The 13,856-nt window shown below is 40.3% G+C and overlaps 1 protein-coding gene across 2 annotated transcripts in view; it reads right to left on the reverse strand.

Annotated features, from left to right (window-relative positions):
* Nucleotides 1–13,856, reverse strand: part of insc (INSC spindle orientation adaptor protein) — a 54,090-nt gene that overhangs the window by 3,648 nt on the left and 36,586 nt on the right. For both annotated transcript variants that reach the window (XM_032522679.1, XM_032522680.1), the window contains exons 7-10: nucleotides 9,562–9,687; nucleotides 2,123–2,294; nucleotides 1,103–1,281; nucleotides 662–728 (exon numbers count right to left, since the gene is read on the reverse strand). In XM_032522679.1, the coding sequence (XP_032378570.1) occupies nucleotides 662–728; nucleotides 1,103–1,281; nucleotides 2,123–2,294; nucleotides 9,562–9,687 (544 nt within the window). The remainder of the gene's footprint in view (nucleotides 1–661; nucleotides 729–1,102; nucleotides 1,282–2,122; nucleotides 2,295–9,561; nucleotides 9,688–13,856) is intronic.

Raw genomic sequence — 13,856 nt, forward strand, 5'->3', positions numbered from 1 at the left:
CTCTTTCTCTCTCTCTCTCTCTCTCTCTCTCTCTTTGTAAGCATGCTAAGGTTGACCCACAACCTCCAAAGGGGGACAGTCCTGAGACAAAACATTCCCTTATGGTGCAGCTGCCTAGATTCCCTGAATGTGTAGAGAGACAGTTATACATGAAGAGGTTGACCTGTGACCTATTAATGACCTGATGTTGTCTAAGCTTTCCCTCTAGTCTCTCCATACCACAACCTGGCGTTTCTGGAAATTCCACCACAAAGAATATTACTGATACATGGCACAATCCAAGGCTCTGACACAATGACCCAGGCCCGTTCTCAAAACGTGTATCTATCCATGTATTTTTTTTACAATAATTGGATAAAAGCATAGAGGCAATGGAATATGTTATATAGAATGGACTCACTTTTGAATAAATAAACAGTGATTAAAGAATGAAAAACAACATTAAAATGCATTTCAATTGTAAAATTGCAAATATTATCATATTCTCAGTGGTTGATGTTTTATTTAAAATTGTCCAGTCTACTTCACAAATACTATCTGATGCTGACATCTTGAGGATTGTAGAAGAATTACACCACTTTAGCTTGCCTGTGCATCAAGGTATAGGTATTAGGGAGTAGTTCAATGCATGTTATAATCAATATTGTATAAAATAGATTACCTTGGTCTTGCAGGACTTCAGAAGCACACTGCTCTAAGACCGACAGGTTTGCCAAGATTGTCACCACCTGAGATTAAAAAACAGAGAATAACAAAATGATCACAAAAACAGAGAAATCGAGAAAAGCGGTTATTTTGCACATTGTGTTGTGCGAGTAAACTCCTATTTTGTTTTGAGTTCTGAATGAAAAAAAAAGTATTACAGGAAAATTTTAGAGCTTTAGGTGTTTCACTGGTTTTGTTTTAAGTTCAATAATGACAACATCTTTCCAAAAGTCAACAAGGAATCATGTGAAATAATTGTGATCAAAATATTGACCAAAGTAATTGTAATTATGATTTTTTTCTCCATGAATCATAATATGGCCTATATTACTATATACTACTTGTGTTTTACTTTGATCTCCTTTGAGATAAATAGCAGCTAGTGGCAGCCGTGGACCTGGTCTTTGGAGTAGGGTGTGTCGACTCTCTGGCGGTCTCTGCAGGCCTGCAGCAGGATGTGGATGGCGTTGAGCTGCAGGAGAATCTCACAGGCCATGCTGTCAAAGAAGGTGATATTGGCCAAGGCTGCAGACGCAAGGAGGAATACTTCACCACAAGAGGCGGTCTCGCACAACTCTGAGAGAACAAGACACCAGTGTTTATGACATAACCATAGACTGTATATATATATATATATATATACACGGTCTATGGACATAACACAGCAACACATGTAAGGCAAAGAATGAAGTTCTCTGGTGGACTACCACATTGTTTGCTCCAGTTTTTTGTCCTTTGGCAACCGGATCACTTGCTACACTTGTTTAAAAGGTTTTATGTTAGGTTTGCACCTTTTTGTAGATTGAGATGTAAAGAAATTTAATAATGTGATGTAATCAGGGAGGCTGGGAGCACTGACAGCAAACAAGCATTTGTGTGTAATTTAGACAAGGGGGGGGGTAACAAAGTACAATCCTAAAATCAGTATTTTAATTTTATGATGTATTACTATACTTTTTTTATTGCACTTTTTGTATCATACAACATCAATTGGAAAAACAAATGAAATATCTGCTCTGAACCTCTATGATTATAAGCAAATAAATAAAAAACACCCTAAAATCTTAAGGTTGAATAAAGGTGTTTTTGCATTGTGAGGCTCTGTGAGATCTAAAATGTATGCCATTTCCTTCCTCCTAAAACAATTGCAAAGCCTAAGTTTTATTTAAACCAGCATTAAATCCTAGACAGCATAAGAAATGGACAATGTGACGCGGTTGTTTTCAACCAAGACCAGTGAAGGATATTGGAAGCCTTTTTTCGGCGATGGCTGAGCGTTACTGTGCCGCCTCCAACTGAGCTTGAAGACGTAGATGTGACGTGAGCAACCGGTCGGAAAGTTATAAGTCTTGTGGTAGCTGTGCCAAAAGAAATCGGAATCACGTGAGACTACGTTATCAGTGTCAGGCCCACTCACTGATGAGCGCTGTGACGATGTCGTGCATGCTCTCCAGGAAGCTGGCGAGGTGCTGCGTGGACGTGTGGTGAGGTGACGTGATCTGAGCCACGACCGCCGCTGCCTCGGCCCTGGCTGCTTCCACGCTGCTCTCATCAGTCAAGATGTCAGCCAGACACAGGATCCCATCCACCTACATGTCACACAACATACAGAACACGTTAGGTACCGTGTAATCATTTATTCATCTGTTTTAGATAGATGAGAACATGTGTTCCCGGAAAAAACCCGGGATACTCTCACACTGTTAGTCAATGATGGTCAGAGCATTCCAGTAATTACTACCCATTTTACCTTGTGCTTGTGTACTTTTTATCATTTAGTTTTTTATAGTACAGTCAAGGAAGTCATTTTTCTACATTTAGGGGAGACATTTAGGCTGCACAATACTATATTGTTTTTTTTATCGTCATCGCGATGTATCAACTGGCGCGTTAAAAACATCGCCAAGGGCTGTGACGTATCGAGAAAGGCGCTCCGAAAATGTTTGTGTTAGTTGAAAGAAAATATCAGTAGAAAACTACATTCAAATGTCATTATCTTTTAATGGTGCACTTTAAATTTAATTCATGTCCAGTTTTTTCATCAAAATAATGTTGGAATGGATTTCTTTTCATTTGTTTTAAAATTCAACAAGCAATGTCCTGTATATTAGCAGAATACTGAAAGCAACAGAAAGGCAGAACTGACTACACTTTATATCTATTTATTTAGTATTAAGTAGTATGGTTATTGTGACAACTTAACCAATTATAGCGTATTTTCGTAACATCGCGCAACCCTAGTCCCCACATATAAAATCTTCAGCAACAACAGCAGTATCATCTTTATGGGAAATATACTCCCTATATTATATGTTAGCCTTTGGTACTTAACATGACATCCTGACCTAAACATGGAATTGACAAAAGGGGCATGATAGTGTGAATGACCACTTTGATCGGGTTTAAGCTGAGTCAAATGTGACATTGAAGTCAAACATTATCCACCATCTGGCCTTCATCAGTATGCCACACACAACGCACCAACAGGGAGGGTCTTCCTCCTCCCTGGCTGCTACTGACTGCATGACCTTGACAGAAAATGCTAATTAATGCATTAATTTAAAGTAACACTGTGTAACTTTTTGTATCTTCCAATAATGTTTCCAAAACCGTTTCAGTGGTTCATCAACTCATTATAGGATGAACGGCACTTCTGCATTTGCTTTGCGGCTCTCTACCAGCTATAACCGGTCACGGATCTGTAGTTCCCGTGAGACATATTGGGAGAATTCAGCTTCCAACCTGTATGGAAAAGTTACAGTGTTGCTTTAAACAAATCTGAAGTTGCTGTTAATCGATTTACATATTGTGGAACATTGAAAAGAAACCACTGGCTGCATGGGAGGTAGGAAATCAATCTTGAAATGTGTTTACTACTTTATAATTGAGTAAGTGCAGTTTGCAGTCAATGTGTCTCAAAAACTTCCTTCATGGAGTTAGGGGAGGGGAACTCATGCCCACCAATAGACTGTAAATAACAGTCTATGTGCCCACCCCACGCAGGCCAGTGCTGCCAGCTTTTGTTTGGTTAAATACCAACATGGGTGTTTTCCTTTAGGTTCTGTGTGGAAAAAAAAGCCCTTTGCACATTCAACTAATGAGTAATCAACACATGTTGACAAGGTCATATTATGGCCTATGCAAAATTTGGTGTGTAAAAAAAAGTTTAAATAGTGTAAATGTTGACACATATACTGTATATAATATGCAAGTAATTCTTTATATAATTCATAGGTATTTCCTGTGCTGGTTTGTTGGTCTGGGTATGTGCACATTTTTGCTTTTTCCTTTGAAGAACTTTTTAAGGCTCCATGTATGAATGATGTTCCCTAGTTACCTGGCCTCCTTCATCTACATTCCTTTTACATCCAGGACCAGACTGGAAACAGGTTTTGGACTTTATTGTGTTATCATTGAAATTTTTTGTAGTTGTGTGTAATTTCCTGTCGTTTTTGAAATGTCAAACAAAATGAGGTAAAACATGCAAAATGACTTTAAAGTGATTTATTAAAATATCCAGTTTTCGAGGTAAAGATCGCTTTCAGTGGGATCTGGCTGATTGCTGAACTAAACTCTCACTGAACATTTTGTCTCAACATTGCAGGGATGACAGAACATCTGCAACATCACTGGTCCTCCCGCCAGACTGTAGACGGTTTACGTGTTCATGGTGTCAGCTTGGCTAAAACTACTTGCAGCTCAGCCTGTAAAGCCATCACAATTAAAACCCACTACTCTGATTAAATGGCCAAGAAAGTCTTGTATATCTGGCTGGCATCGACCCGGGGTGTGTGCTTCATCGGGTTTGAGGAGGAGCTCAGAGTTATAGAAGAGCAGGAGCGAGACGTTCACTCAGGGGCACGAGCTCCTATTTATCTCGTCTTTGTGTGTGTGTGTGTGTGTGTGTGTGTGTGTGTGTGTGTGTGTGTGTGTGTGGTGTGTGTGTGTGTGTAAGAGATTTGGTATTGGAGGCTTCAGTATATAACACAGATGTGGAGCAGATGTTCATCCACATGGGGGCAGTATTGCACAGTTCATACAAACTTTACTCCAGCTTTCTACAGCAGTTCTTATCAAGTTGCACACATGTGTTAGTGTGAAAATCAACACACACACTCTGGAAATCATCCATACGATTGATTTAATTACATTGTGACAAAAATTGTGGTTTCCATGACGGAAGTGAACACCTAAACTGTGTTGGTGTCTAGTGAATAAGCCCATTACCTGATACGTCAGAAAAATGTTTTCTATATTACAGTGCATTTCGGTATAACTTTCAATCCCAGTCATTATTGCCTTTATGTAGGGAAAGGGAAAATTTATGTTTTGGATGCTCAGCCACCACCAGCTATCAGTCCTAAAAACTAAAGTTTAGAATCGAGCATCCAGAGTGAGACAAAGCGTCAGCTCTCAGCCCGCCACACCTGTCAGTCTTATCTGTTGACAGCGCACTGAGCTTCACAGGACAATTCCCTATTTTTGTCTCTGTGGACGTCAGCAGCACTGTGCCATCGCGAACCCACTGACGTGGAACAATCCACTCTCCACACCCCCGTTCATATAATGCCCCCCCCCCACTGTGTCCGCCCCGTCCCTACCCACACCCCCTCCTTCTATCTAAAATAGGATATTCCCAAACTCCTCATTTACCGTACACCGTTATATCTCATTCAGTTTGTTCTCTGGGCCAACGCCAAACAACTTATCTGAGTGGAGAAAAAGTTTATGATGCCTGCTCACAGGAACTTTTTGCTTGATACCATGAGTATTTATTTCAGCCTGTGACCATTTTCTTCTCAGTTGAGTTTTGAACCCCATGAAGCCTCTCTTCCTTCAAATATGGCCCCCTGGAGGGATTGGATCTGAAGAGTGAGAGGCCCTGCTGAAGTTATAAAGTGTAACACACACCAGTGAGCACCATCGCAGACTGACGACCGTCAACTCGTCATGAAAGCATCAACAAGCCGAGATGCTCCACAAAGGGATTTGTCACATTCATCTCTCGAATCACTACAACCAGGCTCCCGTATCTTGACTAATTCCTCCTCCTGTATGAAACACTGCCTGTGTGTGTGTGTGTGTGTGTGTGTGTGTGTGTGTGTGTTGTGGGTGTGTGGTGTGTGTGTGTGTGTGGTGTGTGTGTGTGTGTGTGGTGGGGGGGGGATATGTTTGTGTTTCAAATTGTATGTTTTGGTGTGTGTGTTAAAAATCAAAATGTTAATCCAAAAAAAAAAAAAGAATGCAATCATGTCCAAAAAGATCAATTTTACTGAACTGCAAAATAGAACTTTTCACTCTGTTGTTATTACACAAACTAAACACAGGCCTGAAGTACACAAACATGCTCAGTAGCTATACATGCGCTAAAGGAGAGATTTCAAATTGAGGGGGGGGCTGCCCATAGAAAGGCACCCCGAGCAGTTGGGGGTTCGGTGCCTTGTTCAAGAGCACCTTGGCAGTGCCCAGGAGGTGAACTGGCACCTCTCCAGCGACCAGTCCCCAATCATACTTTTACCCGTGTTGGTACATGAACTATCGACCCTCCGGTTCCCAACCCAACTCCCTACCGCCACCCCTAAAGTCTTTTATCTGAAGCAGCTGTGTTCCTCGTCAACACATCCCATTCAAGATGTCATGATTTCAAAATGTTCCAGTTGGGGATAAAACTTAGCATTAGTTAGTATATACTAAATCTACCAAAGAGTGCAGATGCATGCCGGCCCCTTTTTCTCAATCACCCTTCAACAGCGACAGTTGTGTTTCTCAAGCCTGAGCAATCGCTGGTGAGCGGTTGGTAGCGTAGCTATGCCTGACAGCCTCTCTCCCGGGACGGAGCTGCTAATCTGGGGCGGACTTTGGTTCCTGTCAAAGAGTTTTCACACTCGGGTGATTCATGCTGTCCCAGCTGCTCTATACGTGAACACAGACACCGTTGTGGCATCATTATTAGCCGGAATCAGGTTAGATTCGCTTGCTCAACACAGGTGCGTCTGTTGTTTATTTTTGTTTGAATTCTCGATGGAGAACAAAAAGGACAAACAAAGAAGCTTGTATCATTAGCTTTCTCTCTCCTGGCTCCCCACACACACACACACACACACACACACACACATACATACAAACAGTGAGAAGTCACCTAGGTCTAAATGTTTGACCTGTCAGCTCAGCAGTCAGAAGGTCCCATAATGATCTCATCTCTGTCACCACGGTGACACACTGCAAATCATGATTCATCTTTTTGTGTATGTACTGTATAATCCTGTCATCAGAAAAAAATAGCACAGTATGATGCTTATTTTCTCACTGTCTCCAATCCTAAAATTATACAGCAAGAGTTTAATTAAGGGTGGTTCCCCTGCCCTGAGGTAACTGAGCCTGGTGAACTCATTTATGAAAATATAATCACGTTCATAGAACGCTAGAACTGCTGCAGACAAAACTTCTCCGTAAAAAAAGTAACAAAACAGGAATATAACAGACTGTATATGTCAACTACTGCCTCCTAAACAATGTAAAGGTGCCACATGGAAAATTATGCATATATAATGTCTACTATATATACTGCATATAAATATATAATTATTCAATATGAGACATAAACAAAAGACTGGCAGTAGCAGAGGGCAAAACCACCTGCAACATGTGAATCCTTTTCCTGCCAGACAGTAATCAACAGGGTGTTTGGGACAGTTTGATAATAACTAGCACCAGTTTCATCATATTTAAATGTAATTAAACCAAGGTATTGTGAATTGAAACCAATGTAGAGATATTTTAAATTAACTTTAAAGGAGAACAGATTATAGATGATTTCATTTCACCGTAAGGAAACCCCTCATTTTATTGATCTTTTGAGTCCCTAATCACGCACTTTGTTTCTGTGCAGCCCAGCCTCCTCCTGCTGCTGCTGCTGCCGCCGCCGCCATTGTTGGCACATGTTCACCTGTGAAAATAAACTAGCCTCCCAGTCATAACATAGAAAGTGAGAGCACGGCTGCAAGTGTACAACAGTAGACAGAATATAGACTGTGCTGCTGCTGGGTCGAGGAACAGCCTCCTGTCTGAGTCACAACTTCAGCTGATCAGTGTAATCATAATCTGTCTGGACTGGAGGGAGCCAAGGTATTTTACTGGAACTACTGTACTTAGTTGAGATTAATGTCATCTCATTCTCTCGTTCTCTCTTTTCTCTCTCTCTCTCATTGTCTTACAGCATCCACATACCAATTTTTCTTTTGCAAGAAAATCTGGGTAAGTGCTGATGTGCCATTTTTCCTCCTCATTTCTTTTTATTGATTTTGTACATCTGGTTATGACAAACAGATTAAGTCCTCTTCTGTGAATCAGTAGGCATTATCCCCTCGTATTTACTAAATTGTATTCCATTTCTTTAGGCCATTAAGGTCCCCAAAACTGAAAGAGAGACAGAGCATGGACCCCATAGTAAATCACTTCTATAAAATCGATATTCACATATTATTTATACTTCATGTTTTAATGTTAAAGGTGCAATCACATAGGACATTACTTCACAGCACAGCGAGTGGAGTAGCTAACGTTAGCTGCTGGCTATATTGACAGTCATAAAAGCCCGTGCTCACGCAGAGCTCTGTACCCAACTGACAGACACACTTCCTCGGTTTAGAATTGCAGTAGGAACCGCTAAAAACACAACAACCTAGCAGTTCATCTGCATCCGACGGACAGGCACTTCACTAGCTTAGAGTTACAGTAGGAACCACTAAAAATAACACTACCTTGCCGTCCTCTCCACCCGACTGAACACACTTTGTTGGCTTAGAATTAGGGCAACAATTGCTAAACACACTGCAAACTCACGCTCCCCTCTCCTGGCTTAAAATAACGCACCATTGTTGGCTCAGCCGTGGCCCGCTTGCCTGGTCCTCCGGTAACGTTAGCAGTTAGCAGGGTTAGCATGGCGGCGTTAGCCAGGACCAGTCGGGATCTCTTTAATCACTGTGTCTCAATTGTTTTTGCCAGTAACCAACGGGTTGTCTAGCTAGTACTCTATAAATACATACTATGTACATAATTTTCCATGTAGCACCTTTCCATTGTTTAGGAGGCAGCAGTTGACATATACAGTCTATTATATTCCTGTATTGTTCCCTTTTTTAGGGAAACGTTTTGACTGTAGCAGTTCCAGCGTTCTATGAATGTGATTATATTTCCATAAATGAGTTCACCAGGCTCAGGTACCTCAGGGAAAGGGAACCCCCATTAAGCTAGCTATATAACTCAATGTGAGTACACAAATGTTAAAATGACATAACATGCCTGTCCCTTGTAGCAGTGATAAATTAGCCTGAAGCTAATGCGTAGAAGAGAAATTGAAAATACTAGCATTAGCATTGTTGTCAGAAAAGATAGTATTTCAACTTAGTATGTTTCCTTCATTTCTGATAACGCATTGGGGTCATTTTGGGATTTATTACAATAAACATATTACATATTGGACCTTTAAATTTGGAAGGCACAGTAAATTCCTAACTCTATTTGTGAATGTCTACCATTGCATATACCTGACCTAGAGCCTAGCGTCAGTGTTGTAAATGAGATATTTCTTTGTTTTTTCACAAAAAAGACCAATTTATCTTTGCTAATAGCATGTTGGATTCATGCTAATGTACTGTATATGTTCATACATGCTAAAATGTCTCTGTTTTAAATGGATTAAATGAAGTTGTCCAGTCAGATATTATCAAGAGCTTGACCTTCGAATATCTCGTTCTCCTCTGGTAGACTATCAAGATAATTCATGTTTGTGTCTTCCTTTTCAATATTTCATGATTTGTGTTGTGATTTGTGCGTGACAGCGAGAGAGATAATGACCTTGTCCAGTTGGTTGATGCCTTCTTCCACACAGCAGATGGAGGCCACTGTTCTCAGAGCGTGAGCGTAGAGCTCCCTGAAGCGGTCCTGCCTGCAGATCTTAAACAGGGCTACCACAGCTCCTTCCTGTGGAGGAAGGAAAAGTAATTAGATGTTTGTGCATTAGAAAAGTGCATCATAAATCTGCACTGATGCTAAATTGTGATCGGTTCAATCCACACAGTAAACAGTAAAAGCGCTTTCAGGCATCATCGTGTGTTTGCATGTGCATGCCTGTGTGTGCGTGTGTGTCTTAGAAATAAGGTAAAGCTGCTAAATATATGAATATGGAACAATAAAGACAAACTGCTTTTCACTGTGTGAATTGTCACTGCTCTCACAAGCCTTAGTACTGATCAGACACATTCTAGTTACTATTATTTACCATTATTTATTCATTCCATCCTCCTGGCACAGTAGACCTGGTTGTTTTGCTGAGTTGCTCAGGCCTCTGTCGCTAAGTTGTGTTAGCATATGCATCTATGGTGATAGCATGCCTGTTGTTAACACAAGTTATTTTCTGTCATTTCAGTGTGCATACTGTCATCCTTCACATTAATTAAACAATGAGTAAATTCATTTATTAAGACATTCATTAAATGTCTGTTAATGAGCACCCCTCCACATTACCTGCAGGTCAGGGTTCCAAACCTTACTACTTTAGTGTCTATGGTACAAATTGGAAAACAGGAAGCAGGATCTTCCAATGGGCTTTATAGTCGGGGGAATTGGACTGTACCATTCTGAATAGAGTAGAGGGGGTTGGGGGTTTCATTTTGTTATTGGAGGTTGATGTTTCTTCTCTCAGTATTGTTGGTGTGACTTTAGGAAATGTTATTTAACGTGTCTGCCAATTCCAACATGGTTGGTACTGAATGTTCACAGGCAACACATTTAATATGTTTCACCAGATATCATAACTTGAACTGGAATATCCGTGCTTAGTGACTACAGCATCATCACACCTTTTATGGTTATATTTAGGCATTTACAGCACTTGGTTAAGGACAGGGAAAGATCATGGTGTTGGTTTAATACAGAAAAAGATCACAGTGATCAGAGACCCAACATATTTATTAACATTTGACCTAAACCAGTATCTTTCCCTAATCTTTGCCATAGGGCTTTTAAAGTGCTATGTGGTACATAATTGTATAATTGTAGCGCATTTAATTAAAAAAACATTGACTGTGAACATAATGAAGGCAGGGATGTTAGACAGTGCAATGATTTGGGAAACAAATTCTTAATGTCTAAACATAATTTCTAAATAACATAAAAACTATTGCATATTATGTATTTAACACAATGAAGTGCCCATTTTTAAGAATGCACAGCAACACCACATGTGTGCCTTAAGTTGCGTTCTCATGAAGACAAGTGAAGACTGTGTTTGTTGCAACTGGTTTTCTGTATATTTGTATAAGTTAATGTTGGACCAAAAGGTGGTTAGGGTTGGAAAACAACTTTCAGTAAGAGTACAGCTCTTGTGAGACTTCCACAGGCCTGACATTAGGCTTCATACCGCCACATCATATACCATACGTCATAATCAGCTCTTGTCTTGAAGCACACATGATTGTGCAAAATGATTGATCAAATTGCTCTTGCTAGACTGTGCCGCGAGAGCCAACGGGTCCCAGCAGATCCAGCCAATAGCAACATGCTGGGTTTAAAGAGTACGGAGGACCTGGAATGATCGATGGATTCACTCAGCGAGCCTGCCAACCGTAGAACCTTTCAAGTGGCTCACATAATTGATCATCTCAGATAAAAACAGCCAAAATATACTTAGCTCATGAATGGAAAACACTGAACTGAAAAATTTTTCCCAGCCATAATAGATGAGCATTTTCTGCTGGATTATGTGTGGTATAAACAAACAAAAATAGCTCCCGTACTGCTCTGTCTACACCAAAGCACCCCTCTGACAAAAAACACTTGCAGGTATTGAATTGTATTCAGCGTGCAGATAGATAGAATTACCAGGAGGAAGACAAGGCCTGTAACTACCACCATTATCCTAATAAGGCCATTATACTGGGCTGGCACGTCTCATATGCTGCTAAGGCCATGCTGCCGGGGCTTGGAGTGACTAATCATCCCGCCCTCCAGCCTGACCGCTCTCCCCTTTTCGCTGCCTACGCAATATTGTTCCCCCATACCTGGAAGAACTGCGAAAACCGACAGACAGTTTTTTTGTAAACCTTTCAAAACTCCAGAGACTTGCAGGCTGATTCAAGCTGTGTTCAGGCTGTGATGAAGAGGTTGTTGATCCTGTTGTTATTCTGTGACGCAAATGTTGACCATAGCGTTCGGTGATAATGTTCAGAGGGAGTCTGTAAAGAAACTCTGAATGGTTTAATACACTTCTGAGCTTTAGTTATTTAGTTTTAAAGTCATATTTTGTGATATAAAAAGTTTTATTGAAGTTTTAAAACAAGTTACAACATTGCCCTTCTTCCCTTTCCCTAAGTGGCAGTGCACCTTGTAAATAAGAACCTGTTCTTAATGACTTGCCTTTAAAAATAAAGGCAAAAAAACAAAGGAAAATTGATACCTTTGTATTTGTTTCTGCATTTGTCTATTTGAAGGACTTAGGACTGTATTTTAAACACTACGCTTTCACTAAATTACTGACCCGACCCACCTGAATGCGACAGGTGAATCAAAGGGGGTCAAATCAATCAATCAAAGTGCAAAACTCCCTCTTAGTTTTATTTCTACTGTATTATTATTATTATTATTATTCTTTTGACAGTATGTTGTTTTATTATTTTTCTTTTTGTTATGTCATCCACTGCTGTACCCAAGTACAGCCTAATTTTTAGTGTTCATCTGGATAATTTAGCTGCAGTAGCATCTATGTTTACGTTAGCCAAATCGAGGCCACATTTACATTGATTTGATAGCAAACTCCAGACAGCAGCGGTGCGGCATTTATCAACATCCCGGCTACAAGGAGTAACACTTTCCTTGCAAAACAGTAACGTCAATGGTGAATGAAAAACAAATCCAATTCAATTTGATGTATTTAGTCGCTGTGTGGGCCTGTGTTGATGGGTAATTTGTTTGTTAATGGGCTGGGTCCATTGTGGCCTAAACTGTGTTCTTTGTGGGTGTAGCCTACTACAGCAGTGGTGTCGGATTGTGTTGGATTGTGCACTTGGCCTATATGATTTATCTTCATCTGAACCTTTTTACTAAATTATTTCTGTAGCATTGATTGATTAATTAAACTTTTGATTGCCAATGTGTCAGTCTTCACTGTTAATTTCCTATGGTGCTGAAAGGTGTGCGTTTGACAACTTTTTTCCAAATCTGTATAGCAACAAGTCGTGTAGGCTGTGGTTCATTGCAGAAGGCTTATCTTGTGATGAGGGGGGGGTATTCACCTTTTTTTGAGCACCCACCGGCAGATACATTGTATGTTTATATCTCAATAAATGAGATGGTGTGGAAAGTTTCACTTTCACCAGTCTTATGGCATTTAGCTATCTTTCTTTACTCAGTAAAAAAAGAAAAAAGATAACCTCCAGACAGTTTCATTTAGCCAATCATCAGTTTGTAGTAGAAGCTTTCGGTTTGTTTTATCTTTACAGACTTTCTCCTGCTTTTCCTTTTCACAGATCAGTGGACTTGTCTGTCGTTTCTTTCCTTTTCCCATCAAACAACTTGCAGTTCTATTTTTTCCAGTGGCTTCATCCTCATTCCTTCAATGAAGCCAATATAACACATTTATCCTCACACTCATGCACTTTGGTACTTGCTCCACTGACATCATCATGTCAAACTCGACTACTTCTACCTCTTTATCCATGTTTGCATGTGAAGGCCGTCACAGCGTGTAATTTCTTTCCGTCTCAGTTTTCTGAACTGAACTCTGTGCTCTGGCCTGTTGTGTTTGCTCACACAATGCCTGCAGCTTCTATCGGCTGCTGACAGTTTATGTCTTGATTTGCAAACAGAAAGGTTGGAAGCAGGGTGCAATTTGCCAGAGGGGATGCATGGTATTTCCCCCTTTCTGGTCTATATATCCCTTCCTCTGCTAAATCCTCACCAGTGGAGATAAAATGCATCCCCCCCCTCAAAATGATCAGTGCTACTTCACCAATAGACCATTATATACCTAAAAATACGGTATCTAAATACCGTACACAATCACACTCATTATATTTCTTTATTTATATTTCTACTCTGATATGTATACTATTTGTGCAACTGCAACACAGCGTTTCCCTTCGGGGATCAATAAA

The sequence above is a fragment of the Etheostoma spectabile genome, chromosome 8 (assembly GCF_008692095.1).
Source record: "Etheostoma spectabile isolate EspeVRDwgs_2016 chromosome 8, UIUC_Espe_1.0, whole genome shotgun sequence".
Taxonomy (NCBI): Eukaryota; Metazoa; Chordata; class Actinopteri; order Perciformes; family Percidae; genus Etheostoma; species Etheostoma spectabile.